The sequence below is a fragment of the Exophiala xenobiotica genome, assembly GCF_000835505.1.
Source record: "Exophiala xenobiotica strain CBS 118157 unplaced genomic scaffold supercont1.4, whole genome shotgun sequence".
Taxonomy (NCBI): Eukaryota; Fungi; Ascomycota; class Eurotiomycetes; order Chaetothyriales; family Herpotrichiellaceae; genus Exophiala; species Exophiala xenobiotica.
Genome location: NW_013562491.1, coordinates 2,552,180 through 2,565,081, shown reverse-complemented (window position 1 = coordinate 2,565,081; position 12,902 = coordinate 2,552,180). Strand labels below are relative to the sequence as shown.

At 52.7% G+C, this 12,902-nt stretch overlaps 6 protein-coding genes across 7 annotated transcripts; 5 read left to right on the top strand and 1 right to left on the bottom strand.

The window, feature by feature from the left end:
- Positions 1-1,161: 1,161 nt before the first annotated feature.
- PV05_07177 (uncharacterized protein) lies at positions 1,162-2,345 on the top strand (the record flags this gene model as incomplete). Its single annotated transcript, XM_013459974.1, has 2 exons — positions 1,162-1,394; positions 1,442-2,345. The coding sequence occupies 2 exons, from the start codon at positions 1,162-1,164 to the stop codon at positions 2,343-2,345; spliced, it is 1,137 nt and encodes a 378-aa protein (XP_013315428.1).
- A 324-nt stretch (positions 2,346-2,669) lies between these two features.
- On the top strand, positions 2,670-3,579 carry PV05_07176 (uncharacterized protein). Its single transcript, XM_013459973.1, has 2 exons — positions 2,670-3,144; positions 3,195-3,579. Exons 1-2 carry the CDS (start codon positions 2,976-2,978, stop codon positions 3,332-3,334), a joined length of 309 nt encoding a protein of 102 aa, XP_013315427.1. The 5' UTR covers positions 2,670-2,975; the 3' UTR covers positions 3,335-3,579.
- A 287-nt stretch (positions 3,580-3,866) lies between these two features.
- On the top strand, positions 3,867-5,951 carry PV05_07175 (uncharacterized protein; the record flags this gene model as incomplete). The annotated part of the gene is made up of 2 exons (XM_013459972.1): positions 3,867-3,987; positions 4,042-5,951. The coding sequence occupies 2 exons, from the start codon at positions 3,867-3,869 to the stop codon at positions 5,949-5,951; spliced, it is 2,031 nt and encodes a 676-aa protein (XP_013315426.1).
- Positions 5,952-6,610: 659 nt separating this feature from the next.
- On the top strand, positions 6,611-7,558 carry PV05_07174 (uncharacterized protein; the record flags this gene model as incomplete). The annotated part of the gene is made up of 1 exon (XM_013459971.1): positions 6,611-7,558. The coding sequence occupies one exon, from the start codon at positions 6,611-6,613 to the stop codon at positions 7,556-7,558; it is 948 nt and encodes a 315-aa protein (XP_013315425.1).
- Positions 7,559-7,939: 381 nt separating this feature from the next.
- Positions 7,940-9,616, top strand: PV05_07173 (uncharacterized protein). The gene is made up of 2 exons (XM_013459970.1): positions 7,940-8,437; positions 8,522-9,616. The coding sequence occupies exons 1-2, from the start codon at positions 8,404-8,406 to the stop codon at positions 9,487-9,489; spliced, it is 1,002 nt and encodes a 333-aa protein (XP_013315424.1). The 5' UTR covers positions 7,940-8,403; the 3' UTR covers positions 9,490-9,616.
- PV05_07172 lies at positions 9,586-12,848 on the bottom strand. 2 transcript variants are annotated; one of them, XM_013459969.1, is made up of 3 exons: positions 12,562-12,848; positions 12,457-12,511; positions 9,586-12,403 (listed from the first exon to the last, which is right to left on the bottom strand). In XM_013459969.1, exons 1-3 carry the CDS (start codon positions 12,734-12,736, stop codon positions 9,937-9,939), a joined length of 2,697 nt encoding a protein of 898 aa, XP_013315423.1. In that variant the 5' UTR covers positions 12,737-12,848; the 3' UTR covers positions 9,586-9,936. The 2 variants fall into 2 exon arrangements, with proteins under 2 accessions (XP_013315423.1, XP_013315422.1); XM_013459968.1 differs by having other exon boundaries at positions 12,457-12,848.
- Between the last annotated feature and the right edge of the window lie 54 nt (positions 12,849-12,902).

The following is a 12,902-nucleotide window of genomic DNA, read 5'->3' as shown; positions in this document are numbered from 1 at the left end:
CCCCATCCGCGGATGCCCATAAGTGCGAAGCTCAACGAGGTTGCTCCTGTCATCCGGAAAAATGCTGTTCCGAACCAGCGACCACGTGACTGTAGCTTTTCCTGAGCCAAATCATCCAAGGTTCTTCTCGCGTTGTTGTATTGTTCAGCTTTCTACGCTTGCGAAATCTTGATGCACTCGCAAGGTGATTTCCAGTTGAGAGGGCGAACTACTAGGCGGACCATCTGATAAGACTTGCAGTTGCAAACTCCTGGCCCTTTGACGACAAAGTTCGCTGGGAGAACTTGCAGCGAAAGCATTAATTCTTTCTAGCAGGAGATGGCAGCTGTTGCCATACAAGCTAGAGTAAGATCTTCTCCGGCACTTATGCAAAAGTAAAGGAAAGCGCTACCCAAGGCACAAGCTATTTTTGAAAGCTATCCCAACGGTCGTTGCCTTGACGGTGACTCGCTGAATTATTTCGAACCAGGAGTGAGCAATGTCGATCTCTTCTCGGCACCTGTGCGAATCTTGTTCCTGGACACCCGATGTTGGTCGCCTCATCCGATTAGGACAACCACTACACGGAGTACAGAGTATACTGGAGAACTCGACCGTCATCCAGAAAGCGCGGGTACGTATGGTGGTATGTCGATCTCTTAGGCCTGCCCTGCGTACTCAATCCGAATATGAGAGTCACTGCTTTGCACCTGACAAGATCGCATGGGTTCCATTAGCGTCGGACTGCTAGCCTCTTGGATGCTCGAGTCCTGGAGCCAGGTGGCCAGGCATGCCAGGTAAGCTGACTGCCATGACTCTTCGACATTTGAGAAGCCCTTGTCGTAGTCGACATGAGCCGTGTCCACAGGGTGGTTTCAATGGACCGCAGCTGCCAAACTCCCACGCAAAAGGACTCGGCCTTATTTTCCGGGGACCCACAGCCACGCCTTTGTCTATGACGCCGACATATCAGATTGTCTCAAAGTATCGAAGATGGCACTTCTGTTCGCCGGTTGTGAGATTAGAGCCTCGGTCAGAGCTTGGTTCAGAATGCAGGATACATGTGAGCTCCTTGTCGCGAATATAAGGAGTGCCGCAGATCCTTCGTTCCCGCGACTTCACTTTCTCCAGAGACTCGACTCAATATCTTACCTTTGTGACCTTTTGCCTTGATTCGACAAGATGGCCCGTTCTGCAGTCTGTTTAACGCTGTTCGCAGTCCTTGGGATGGTCATTGCTGGACCAGCAGGGCACTATCCTGGACCACATTCGCCCGAAGCGTACTCACCATCCTGGGGACATTGTAACGACAGAACCAAGCAAATTCGCAAAGATTTTAATAGGGCTACGCCAGAAGAACGAAAAGAATACACAGACGCGATCAATTGCGTTATGGCTTTTCCTTCGAACTTGAAGTATGTATTTTCTTGAAAGCAAGATGCCAGCTGTTAACCTGATATAGCCAAACACAGTATAGTGGTGCCATCAACCGTTATTTCGACTATGCGACAGTACACATCAATCTAACTCAGGTTGTGCACCTCGATGGGTTCTTTCTTGTCTGGCATCGCATGTTTGTCCATCTCTTCGAACAAGACATGCGACAAAACTGTGGCTTCAAAGGCCCTATGCTCTACTGGAATTGGCCAGCTACGGCGGCCGACATTGACTCAACCCCCATTTTCAACGGCGATGCATACTCAATGTCCGGCAATGGCGAATACCTCAACGCTGGACCTTACCAAGTCGGTCCCAATTTCACTGTGCCTCATGGTTCAGGGGGCGGTTGTGTCACGTCCGGGCCCTTTGCGAACCACATCATCACCATGCAGCCGAGTATTGACCCCCTGTTTCTGCTCACAGGCGAGCCACTTCCTCAGACAGTGTTTGTGAAGAACGAATCTTGCCTGACGCGAGACCTCAACTCTTGGGTGGCACAGAAGTTCGATAACTGGACAAGGCTTGAGGACGCCATCAACTGCCCTGACCAGGCATGCCTTGCCGGCGAACTCAATGGTGCATTTGGCGGCGCTGACTTTGGGCTTCATGGTGGTGCGCATTTCTCAGTTGGACCACCAGAGTCCAATATCTTCGTGTCCGTGCAAGACCCGATTTGGTGGCCTTTGCATACGATGCTGGACAACATCTATGTCCAATGGCAAAAACGACATCCGGAGATTGCGGATCAGATCTATGGCACCGAGACGGCGAACAATGTTCCGCCCAGTGCCAACGTTACTTTGGACTCTTGGACACCAGACTGGGGCTATTTCGGGCCATCGATGCAAATGAAGGATCTAATAAGCACTACTGCTGGACCTTTCTGCTATGATTATGAATGGGAAGATGGTCCATACACGGAGTAACAGCTGGAAGGGGAGATAGATGGTGCGGCGCCCCGTCTGTGGCTTTTACCTCTTCGCACGCAACATATACTAATGATATGATTCTGCCCACCAAAAGCAGCCAATTACTGTTCCACCATCTGTTTTGACATTATATGTACAAGCTACCAAAGCACCCCTTTGCCTGAATTTATGAAGAACCGCACTGCCTGGCGGGCTGCCGGGCTGCCTCGCTGACTCGTGACTTGCTGATGTCGTCATAGGGAATGAAATGGCACGTGATACCCGGAAGGGGGTGGAACGATCTCGTTGACCACGAGGAGTCGATGGCTATATACACTCGAACTCAGCATCATTCCACCGTGTCTCACGCATCTACGACGAATAGCAAGTCTTATCTTCTAAAATAATCCAAAGATTTCCCACAGTTTTGAGCATTCTCTACAAATTCTTGAGAAACGACGGCGCTTGAAACACTGCGATTCGAACCTGAATCCACACATCTCTCGCCGAAATCACAACAATCAAGCGCATACGCATACGCCTGCGACTGAGTGAAACTTGTTCTACTGCACCGCCGTCTCATCTCGACAAGAGCCAAGCGCCACCGGTTGTTGACAGCTTACCTGCTTTCTACGCGCAATTCACACCATGCGTCTCTCGATCGCTTTCCTCTTCGCCTTCGTGGCTTGCATCCTCGCTGTCGCTCCACCTCAGAAACCCGTCGTGGTGTCATATCCCGAGGACACTCCTGCCTCTGTCATCGAAAAAGCCATTGAGGAGATCAAGAAAGATGGCGGAAGCATAACTCACGAATACGGTAAGATGGCTCTACCCTTAGAGAACACCCGTTTACTGACATCTGCGCAGCCTTGATCAAGGGATTTGCGGCCAAAGTAGCCCAAGCCACCCTCGATAAGATCTCTACAATGTCTGAGAAATTTGCCCCGTATATCGAAGAAGACGTCATTGTCCGAATCGACGGGTCAACAGATGCAAAAGATCAGTGAGCTTGTTGGGGTGAGCAAACATCCTGCAGTCTCAGCACTCAACTACTTCAATGCCGCCTGCTGTACAAGAGAGCTAGTATGCATGAAAAGGGGTTTAGGCGCTGGCGTTCACAGGGATTGGGAGTTGAGAGGACATTATCATAGAACTTTAACTGAATCGGTCAGACTACGTACTGGAAATATGCAGGGTTCCCTTCCAGCGTGCTTCATCTGCTATCCTTCAAAAACATACATTTACCTCAGGCATTCACACGTATCTTGCCCTGTTATTCTCGACTGGAATTATCCATGAGAATGCGACTCTTGCCTGTTTGTTCCAAGCATTTGATTTGGCCGACGTCATATCGACCACGCGCCTGTAAGAGAGACTCGTGCCGCTAACGACGCGTGCTTTGGGGTCGAGTCGCATGCTGAAACCATGAAACCATGAAACCATCCAGCTGAGACCAACACAAGATCCTTGCCGGCTTCTGGAAGATTCATGTATGCATCTAATTATGAAATACTCGGAAATTGATCTCCAACGACACTTATGGCGACCGAGGAAGCCATCGCAGCTGGTCTCATCGACTGGGTCAACAGTTTAGCCGTCGCAGAGCCTGTCTCTACGGCAGACGACCTGAGTAATGGGGATGTAATTTGGAAGGTCCTCCGTATGTATCGACTCTCCCGTCGGCAGTAGACCGACACAGTCTGATCCCTTACAGAACAGATCGACCGCTTCAGCTTCCCTGGTAAACTCCCAGAAGATCCGGACACAGATCAATGGATACACAAATGGACCAATTTGAAGCACATTCACGATGCCCTTTCCATATTCCTCACGGAAGAATGCGGCCAAAGAGTGCCCTTTGCGAACAGTCGACCCGACCTCAAAGCTATCGCTCAATCTTCGACCCTCACCGACACGATCGCGCTCCTCAAACTCCTCGTCGTGGCGGCCATCAATTGCGCCGACCGTATCGAATACTTGAAGCAGATGCAGGAGCTCCCAGAGTCGACCCAGGAAGTGATTATGCAGACCGTGCAAGAGGCGGGCCAGGATGAGAGCGCAGCGGACGAAGCAGAGCTGCAAGATGCCGATATACTGGCGGCTCAGGATGATATGCCCACTTCACCACGGCGGTCTGGGGAGATGGAAACTGTGCTGGAGTCGGAGGAAAGACTGGGCAAGGTAATTGCCGACAATCAAAGAATAGCACACGAGAAAAGAGAGTTACAGAAGCAGTTGGATGAACATCATGCACGTTATGAGAAATTGCAAGAACGCTTCGATCAAGTCCAGGACGAACTGAAAGAGACTGGTGAACGTCTAACAGCGGTTCTCGCGGGCCGCTCTGGTGTCTCAACCCAGCCACTGGATTCGAAGCACGATATCATCATCTCTACACTCGAAAATCGAGTGCTCGAAGCCGAAGCCGAAGTTGAAGAGTTGCGCAAGTCCAATGAGGTGCTAAAGATCAAGGCCGAAAAAGCACAGAAGTTACAAGATGACTACGACGAGATGAAGATTGAAAGGGACAGGCTAGCACGGAAAGCCAACACAGCCGAAAAGTATCGACAAAAGCTTGAGGCCAGCCAAGATCTCGAAAAGGACAACACAAGTCTCCGAGCCAAAGTGGCAGAAATGCAGAATCAGCTTAAGCAGTCAGATTCTGCTCGTGCAAGTTCGGGCGATTTACAGAGGGAGATTGATGAGTACAGGCGACTCTTGCCGAGCATCGAGCAGGAGAGGTATGAATTGAATGAGATGAAGAAGCGTCTGGAGTTTGACTATCACACACTTGAGGCACGCTACCAGGATACCGTGGAACAACTATCTCGGCAGCAAAAGGAGGTCGAGGATTTGCAAAGTCGTCTCCAAGATTATGAGGATGGCACCACGCCAGCCACGAAGGAAAAGTCCTTCAGTCCAGTCAACGATGACCTGGAAAGGGAAGAAGCAGAGTTCGGGATATCCGAAGCACGACTTGCTGCCGCCCTCCTGAATGGCGATGTGTCTCCTGCCACACCAAAGGATACAGACCTTACACTCCCTACGGAAACGACCTCCGCGTCCGGGCTCGGCATCGAGCTTGTCAGTGAAAGTGAAGGGATTTCGGAAGACGAACTCAAGGCAATCATGTCAGCAATGCGCGCTCAAGCACAAGCCGGCACATCATCCGAAAGAGAGTCAGCGCTACGTGCACAGAAGAAATTGATTGTGTCAATTGAGCGACAGAGAAACAAAAACAAAGTCCTGCTCGACCATGTACAGAAGCAGGATCAGATAATCATAGACATGCAGAAGAAGTACCAAGGAGAGCAAGAAGTTCAGAGGCAGAAGGAAGACGCTCCGCCCACGCCACCACCGAAGGACGATGTTGCGTCGACGACCAAGCCACAGTCCGAATTGGCCGACGAAGAATCCGAACTTGAGCGCCTACAAAATCATAACACAATCCTGCAGCGAGAGCTTAAACTTATGGCTTCAGCCTGGCATGAGCAGAACCTTCGCCTTGCCAGCATGAGCTCTGCTGCGTCAGGACGAAATCGAGGGTTTGGTGGTGGCAGCGAGCCCCGAGGCTTCTTGGGTCGACAGCGACGGAAAGTCGATGCTGTTGCTTTCGGACGATAGCATGAAGCTGAGGATCGTCTCCTGAAAACATTTGACGGAGCCCCGGACTGCGGGACGAATGCCGAGCATCGCGACTATTTGCTTCTGTGCAGCGCGTTTGCATCGAATGGTGTGTATATTCTGGTATTATTGGCTATTCAGAATTGATGGTCTGGCACAGTGGTATACAATACCTAACGACGTGGAATATCGATTTCACGGGAGCTTGCATTCCAGGAGGGACAAGCCCGCCCTACACAACCTATCAAACGCCCTGCAATCCTCCTTTTATGACTTGGTAGAATGAAGCAAGAACTATTCTATTCTGGGCTGTCGAATATCTTACCAGCCACCATACGTCTCGCTATGGAACTCAAAATATCACATCCTCAGCATAGCATCATTCAATCACTTCTTCAGGGCCACGGATGTTGTATCGATATGCCACCGCCATGTTGATGGAGAAGTGGTGGTGGGCGATCTGATGTGAGTGATTGCGGAGATCACTTGAGCATCACCATCTTTCTCCAAATGAGCAAGCAAAAGCCCTTTTGTTGTTACTCCATCTTGTGGAGAAGACTTCATTCAATGGTCAACTCATGACATTCATTCCAAGCGTTACCTTGCAGATAGTCGCCCGTCCACAAGCTTAGAACTCACTCAGGAGATTGCCAACGAAGATGGGCTCTGCTGGCAAAGATGAAGTCTACGTGACTGTTTCGGCACTCGAAGCAGGCCAATTGACCTTGCCGGAAAGATTGTTCATTACAGATGCTGACCCTGAGAAGAAGGCAACTGTACCTTCTCTGTCCTTCTTGGTTCAACATGCCTCGCAGGATGGAAAGAGCACCAAGTTCGTCTTCGATCTGGGTCTGAAGCGTGACTTGACGAAATATCCTCCGGCACAACAAGCTCATATCGCCAATCGCCAGCCAACCATCCTCCACCCTGACTGTGCGGACAGCCTCAGAGCTGGGGGTCTCGACCCTGCAAAGGATATCGATATTGTCATGCTAAGTCACGTCCACTGGGACCACGAAGGCACGCCAGACGACTTCCCCAACTCGCAGTTTGTTGTCGGATCCGGAACCCTGCATTTACTCGAGAACGGCGCTCCTCCACATTATCCGCAAGAAATCTTCAACGCAAATCTCTTGCCGCGGGATCGAACATCAGAATTACCTCCCGTGTCCAAGAGCAGCACAACCGCAGCGGGCAAGCAGACGGGCCATACGTGGAAACCGTTTGCAGGATTCCCTGCCACGGTCGACTTTTTTGGCGACGGGAGCGTCTACATTGTAGACAGCCCTGGCCATCTTTTTGGGCATGTTAATCTACTTGCGAAGACGGGGCCACAGAAATGGGTCTATCTGGGCGGCGACTGCTGTCATGATCCGCGCATCTTGACAGGCGAGAAAGACGTGGCGCTCTATGATGATGGACATGGGGGCCTCAGGTCGGTTCATGTCGATACGGAGCAGGCGAAGGAGACTTTGAGACGGATTGGACCTTTATTGAGGACACCGACGCCTAGTCTAGAAGGCGACAACCACGTCGAGGTTATTGTTGCGCATGATGGAGAGTGGAGGAAGAAGAACCCGGATAAATTCTTCCCAGGGACGATATAGATCTCTTTCTCTTGCTGCCAGACCTTGGACTAAGGGTCTGATCCAGCAAGTATCATAGTACTGTATCTAACCGATGTACTTCGTAGACCTGGCTTGAGGGTCGACATCTCCAGCCACCCACTGTGCCACTGCGTTTTGGTCAACAATCGTCACGCTCTACCTTCTCAATCGTCCACTCCAGTATCTTGAAGACCTTCTTGAAAACTTCACAGCCTCAGGAGGTCTTCAAGAAGGGCAAAGACTTGTCACAACTTGTCCATCTCCACTAATGTTCGTTTGGTGGGGTTTGCATCTCCCACATTCTTTGATGAACCTCGGCTTGATTCCCTCGAGATCCCCCTCGTCGCCCTCCTGTTGCCTCTCTCCATATCCCCAACTCCTCTCAGATCCATTGAGTTGGGGTAACATCGTCCACATCGTCCGCATCGTCGACCAAAGCGTGGCGTCCTCACCACTCCATCAAATTACCCTCGCGCCCATCTTGGATGTAGTGGATGTACTCAGTGACCCATGTAGTAGGGACCGATACTGAGTACGGTTATGCCATTGGAGTGGTGCCGAGTTCCGATGCGGAGAAAAATGCTCGAAGATCTGTTTTGTTATGGCGTATGCCACTCACTGCCACCTCCATTGCCTTTTGGTACGGAGTACTCTGTTCGCTCTTGAGTTTCTATCCTGGAATTTGTGGCAAGGCTACGAGGAGATACTAGTATCATTGTCGGATAATCAAGATACGACTTAACCCTGGCTACTAGTAGCTCCCGGGTAGAGAGAAGACGGACACAGCCCACAACCATCATCCATATCCTGAACGTTGTACTGGTACTAGCTAAGGAGTCGACAAGATGTCTTCGCAGGACAAGACAGTTGCCTTCATCGGTAAGTTGCTGCGTTGGTTGCTGCTTCATCTCGTTACACTACCAAAAAAAAGGAGGCCATTACCATGCTGACAACGAAATACAGGCATCGGCGTCATGGGTTATTCGATGGCGGTCAACCTGCGCGCGAAACTCGACTCGTCCTACACTCTTCTGATCTGCGACGTGTCGAGCGCGCTGATCCAGAAGTTCCAGTCCCAGATGTCCGGCCAGGGCCCCGTCGAGGTGATTTCGAACGGCCGCGAGGCCGTGTCCCGGGCCAACACGGTCATCACGATGCTGCCGACGGCCAGCGCGGTCGAGAAAGTCTACCTCGACCCGTCGACGGGCATCATCCCAGGGGCGATCGAGGCCAGCAAATCGAACCCGCAAAGGAAATTGATCATGGAATGCGGGACGATCGAGACCGCGACGATCCTGAAAGTCGCGCAGGCGACCAAGGACGCCGCAAGCCAACTCCAACCCGGGTCCTCGGGCGACGCGAGGCTGGACTTTGTGGATGCCCCCGTGTCGGGAGGACCGATGGGCGCCGAGGCCGGCACGCTGACGTTCATGGTCGGCGCGACGGCCAAGGAGCCCTTTGAGCATGCCAAGAGCTATCTGCAGCACATGGGCAAGAAGGACAGCATCTTTCACTGCGGCGATGTCGGCGCGGGCACGGCGTTTAAAGTGATTAACAACTATCTTTCGGCCATCACATCGCTGGCGGCCAGTGAGGCGCTGAACATCGGCGCCAAGATGGGCTTGGATCTCAAGTTGTTGACCGACGTGATCAATGTGAGTGGCGGGCAGTGCTGGGTCACCAGCCAGAGTAACCCGGTGCCCGGGATCCACGCGAATGCGCCGGCGAGTCGCGGCTACGAGGGCGGCTTCAGGATCGAGCTGTGTAAACATGTGCTGGAGATGGGCAGCAGTTTGGCCGAAATGGTCGGCGCAAGGACCGTGCTGGATAAGCCGACGCTGGGGGCGTTCGAGGAGGCCATGAGCGACGAAAGGTATAAGGGCAAGGATGCACGCGTCGTGTATAAATGGTTGAATGACCAGGGGCGGTAGAGGGCACCCGGAGGGGAATAAATAAACACTACGACTACCAGTAGCAGTGGGTAGAGAAGGTGAAAAATCAAAAGATGTCTAATACTAGTACTAGCACTAGTATCAGTTCTACGACCATGAGCTACAGAGGTTATAGGCAAACAGTCAGCCTATCGTATGTGGTGTGGATCTGGTCTTGCTTCGTTTCAGAAGGACTTCTTTCGGGGGGGGCGTTAAGTAACGTATTATTTGGGTATCATAGGTACGCCTGGTAGGTGCTTGGTTGCACCAGACTGAATACATGCCGGAAAAGGCAAAATCGATCGAGTACTCGTAGAGGGTAGAGCAACACACAACTCATGACCTCGCTTTGGGCCGACGCCGCTGCCAGCTTGACAATGAGCCCATATGGTCCTTTCCTAGCTACTAGGTAGGCAAAAACCATTCACCTTCCGAACGAAGAGAAGCTCAACCGGCCTCAAGCATATCAGCATAGATATTCAGACTCGTGCCAATGACATCGACAATCGCCCAAGTCTGGGCGCCACGGAAAACTTGCGCCCAAACCCTCAACACGCCCGCGCTGAGGTACTTCATGGCCGCGGGCGAATCCATCGGCACGTCGACGGGCATGGCAAACTCGGTCTCGTCCAGCATGGTCTTGACCAGGGTCGCGATCTTCTGCTCGTCGTTGGTGATGGTCGGGCCGGAGTTCGGCAGACTCAGGGCTTCCAGCCACTTGCTCAGCAGGAAGGCGCACTCCAGCGTACACAGCGAGTGCTGGATGGACCACATGAAGGTCTGCGTCTGGGCGACCAGGTGGATGCCGATCTTGACGGGGATGCTGAGCGCGTGCGCCGAGTGCAGCACCGCGCGCACGAGTTTCGGCGTGCGTTTGACCGACGGGCTGTCGCGGAAGGCGTTGGCGATCTGGACGGGGTCGCGCGTGTCCAGGGCCCGACCGGGGCCTAGGTCGACGTTCAATCTGATGTACGCGAGACGGAGAAGCGCCGTCGAGTTAAATGTCACGGGACCGTTGGGGTTCATGGGATCCAGGGACGATTCCGGGTTGCGTTTCCAGGCCAGTTGCCAGTTTCGGAGGGCTTGCTCGATGGCCGCGACGTCGTCGGACCGGAGCTCGTTGTCGTGGTCGAGTCGGTAGCGCGAGGTGTGCCGGACGAAGAAGATGTGTTGGAGGATGGCGTGGACAAGCACGTAGTTGCCTAGGGAGGAGTTGTAGGTCTTGACGTCGTTGCTTGTGCGGGAGAAGAGCCGGTGCAGTGCGGTCTGTAAGCCGACCTCGGGTGGTGTGCGAGAATGCACTTCTTTCCATTTGGCCGCGGTTGGTGCTTTGAATTCGGACGCGTTGCAAGGGAGAGGGAGGTCGAGTTCCGAGGCCAGGATCAGAGATGGGATGTTGTAGACGATGGTGTGGAAGTTGAAGAAGCAGAACACTATGAGCTTGGTTCGCTTGTTGGTTTCGCGTCGGATCCAGTCTGACCAGCTGATGTTTTCCGACATTGGTGGGCTTTTGAACCCGTCGTCCCGCACAAGTGTCGCGAGGACACTCTGGATGGCGAGGGCTTCGCGGAGAATCTCTCGATGCTTGGCCCAGGTCGCCATTGCCATGAGGAGAAGCAATGCTTGAGCGGTTTGCATCAGGTCTTCTTTTTCCGTCGTCGAGTCTTCAGGTTGGGATGGGAGCCCAAGGCATCCGGACAACGAGCCACTTCTGGGGGTTTCTTCGACGTGGAAAATCTCGCTGTTCTTCCTCTGCCCTGATGATGAATATACCGAGGACGGAGTTTCAGTGGAACGGTGCGATGTAGCCAACCTGGCGTCACGCTGGCGGATTCGTTGCATTGCAATGCCCTGGCTGACGTGGAACAATTCCACTCCCTTCTGGCCTTCGAAGCAATATTGAGCTCCGACAGCTGCCATGGCAAGGATGAGCTCTATCGAGCAGTTGTTGACCGAGATGCTGTGTATATGTAAGAATGGTAGATGCTCGTGAAAGCCATTGACGTAGCCGGCCAGATACCGCGACAGCGCCAGCCGTGAAGGAAGTTGAAAGCTGCTGGGGACAGCATGCGAAAACTCCGCCAATTTGACCGCGACGTTCTGCCTGTCGTCCAAATTGAGGTCGTGTAAGGGCCGCTGCGGAGTGTCCTGTTCGTTCTGCGGTGCCGCCGGGCTTTCTTCCGGTTGAAGGGACGGCAGTCGTGATCCAAACCGAGAGAATGAGCTTGAATCTTCTTGTTGGCCCGCGTTGTGAGCAGGTTGGGTGACTGGCCGTGGCTCAGTTGTTGGAAACACATCCGCTGCTTGCGTCAACGACTCTGGGGAGAAAAAGGGTATTGGTTGTTCCGCGCTGATCATGGAGGAGAAGTGGTACGATGATAGTGCGCCGTTGTCCATGAAGTTTGCCAAATCCTGGAGTGAGTCTTCAAAGTCAAACCCGCCGAGACCCATTCCCCCGAGGGCGTTTAGCTGACCCGTCGAACCCTCCATGGACGATTGCGCGGCCGGATCAGTCATGAACGGGTCTTGTACCGAGAACATGGAGCTTGAGAGGTGATTCGGTTGCTGGAGGGGAGCATGAGCATGCGACTGAGTGTTTTGGGGCTGGGCATGCTCGGCTGCCATGAGGAGTGTGGCGAAGGACAGATCATGATTGTTTGGGGTTGCTGCCGTCGTTTGAGTGGTGTTGGATGACAAGAAGTTTGTATTCATGAGGCTCTGAGACGTCGAGAACGCGGGAGAGGTCAAGTTGGATGCGTTTGTCCTATCGAGCGATGTGTTGAGATTCGCATCTTGAGGCCTTTGCGACGAAGTCGACTGTGCGCCGTTGCCACTACCACGGTTTTCTCCTCGTCCATTCCTGCCCCATCGCTCTGCATCATGACTCAGTCTTTCATGGCGAACAAGAAGATCACTGAGACTTTGTTAGTTGTATCTATCAACTCCGTTCGGCCCGTCATGTATTACCTCCTGGTGAATTTGCTGTCGCATTGCATGCAGGCGAAGGGCTTTTCTCGAGTATCTGGTACCGCGTGAGCAACAAGTCGCTTCAATTCTTGAAGTCTACCATACGCGTTCTCTCATGACGTTGAAGGTGCTCCAAGCGAGCGAAGAATCTTTGGCAATGGTGACATTGGAATCGTTTGGGCTTCTTTGGGGGCGGTTCCACGTCCTGATCCTGGTCCTGGCCTTGACTCTCGATTCGATTCTGGCCGTTCAGCTCCACGCTGGCAATTTCCTCAATCATGTGGGATGAGACGGGCTGCGTGATTCTCAATGTGGAGTATTGGGACTTCTGCCGCAACGCGTCTTGATGAAATCGACCTCATCCGAGATGGAGATGGAACTCTGGGGAAATCTCTGGGGATGGTGTCGAAGGATAAACGTGGAATGAGGATGCAGGGAGCTCGGCC

Excerpts from the sequence above, each read along its gene's own strand:
- PV05_07172 (XM_013459969.1), bottom strand. The coding sequence starts at position 12,736 with ATGATTGAGGAAATTGCCAGCGTGGAGCTGAACGGCCAGAATCGAATC. Across the intron at positions 12,512-12,561 it reads TCAACGTCATGAGAGAACGC|ATACTCGAGAAAAGCCCTTC; the intron begins GTATGGTAGACT and ends ACGCGGTACCAG. Across the intron at positions 12,404-12,456 it reads GACAGCAAATTCACCAGGAG|TGATCTTCTTGTTCGCCATG; the intron begins GTAATACATGAC and ends ACAAAGTCTCAG.
- PV05_07173 (XM_013459970.1), top strand. The coding sequence starts at position 8,404 with ATGTCTTCGCAGGACAAGACAGTTGCCTTCATCG. Across the intron at positions 8,438-8,521 it reads CAAGACAGTTGCCTTCATCG|GCATCGGCGTCATGGGTTAT; the intron begins GTAAGTTGCTGC and ends AACGAAATACAG.
- PV05_07176 (XM_013459973.1), top strand. The coding sequence starts at position 2,976 with ATGCGTCTCTCGATCGCTTTCCTCTTCGCCTTCGTGGCTTGCATCCTC. Across the intron at positions 3,145-3,194 it reads AAGCATAACTCACGAATACG|CCTTGATCAAGGGATTTGCG; the intron begins GTAAGATGGCTC and ends ACATCTGCGCAG.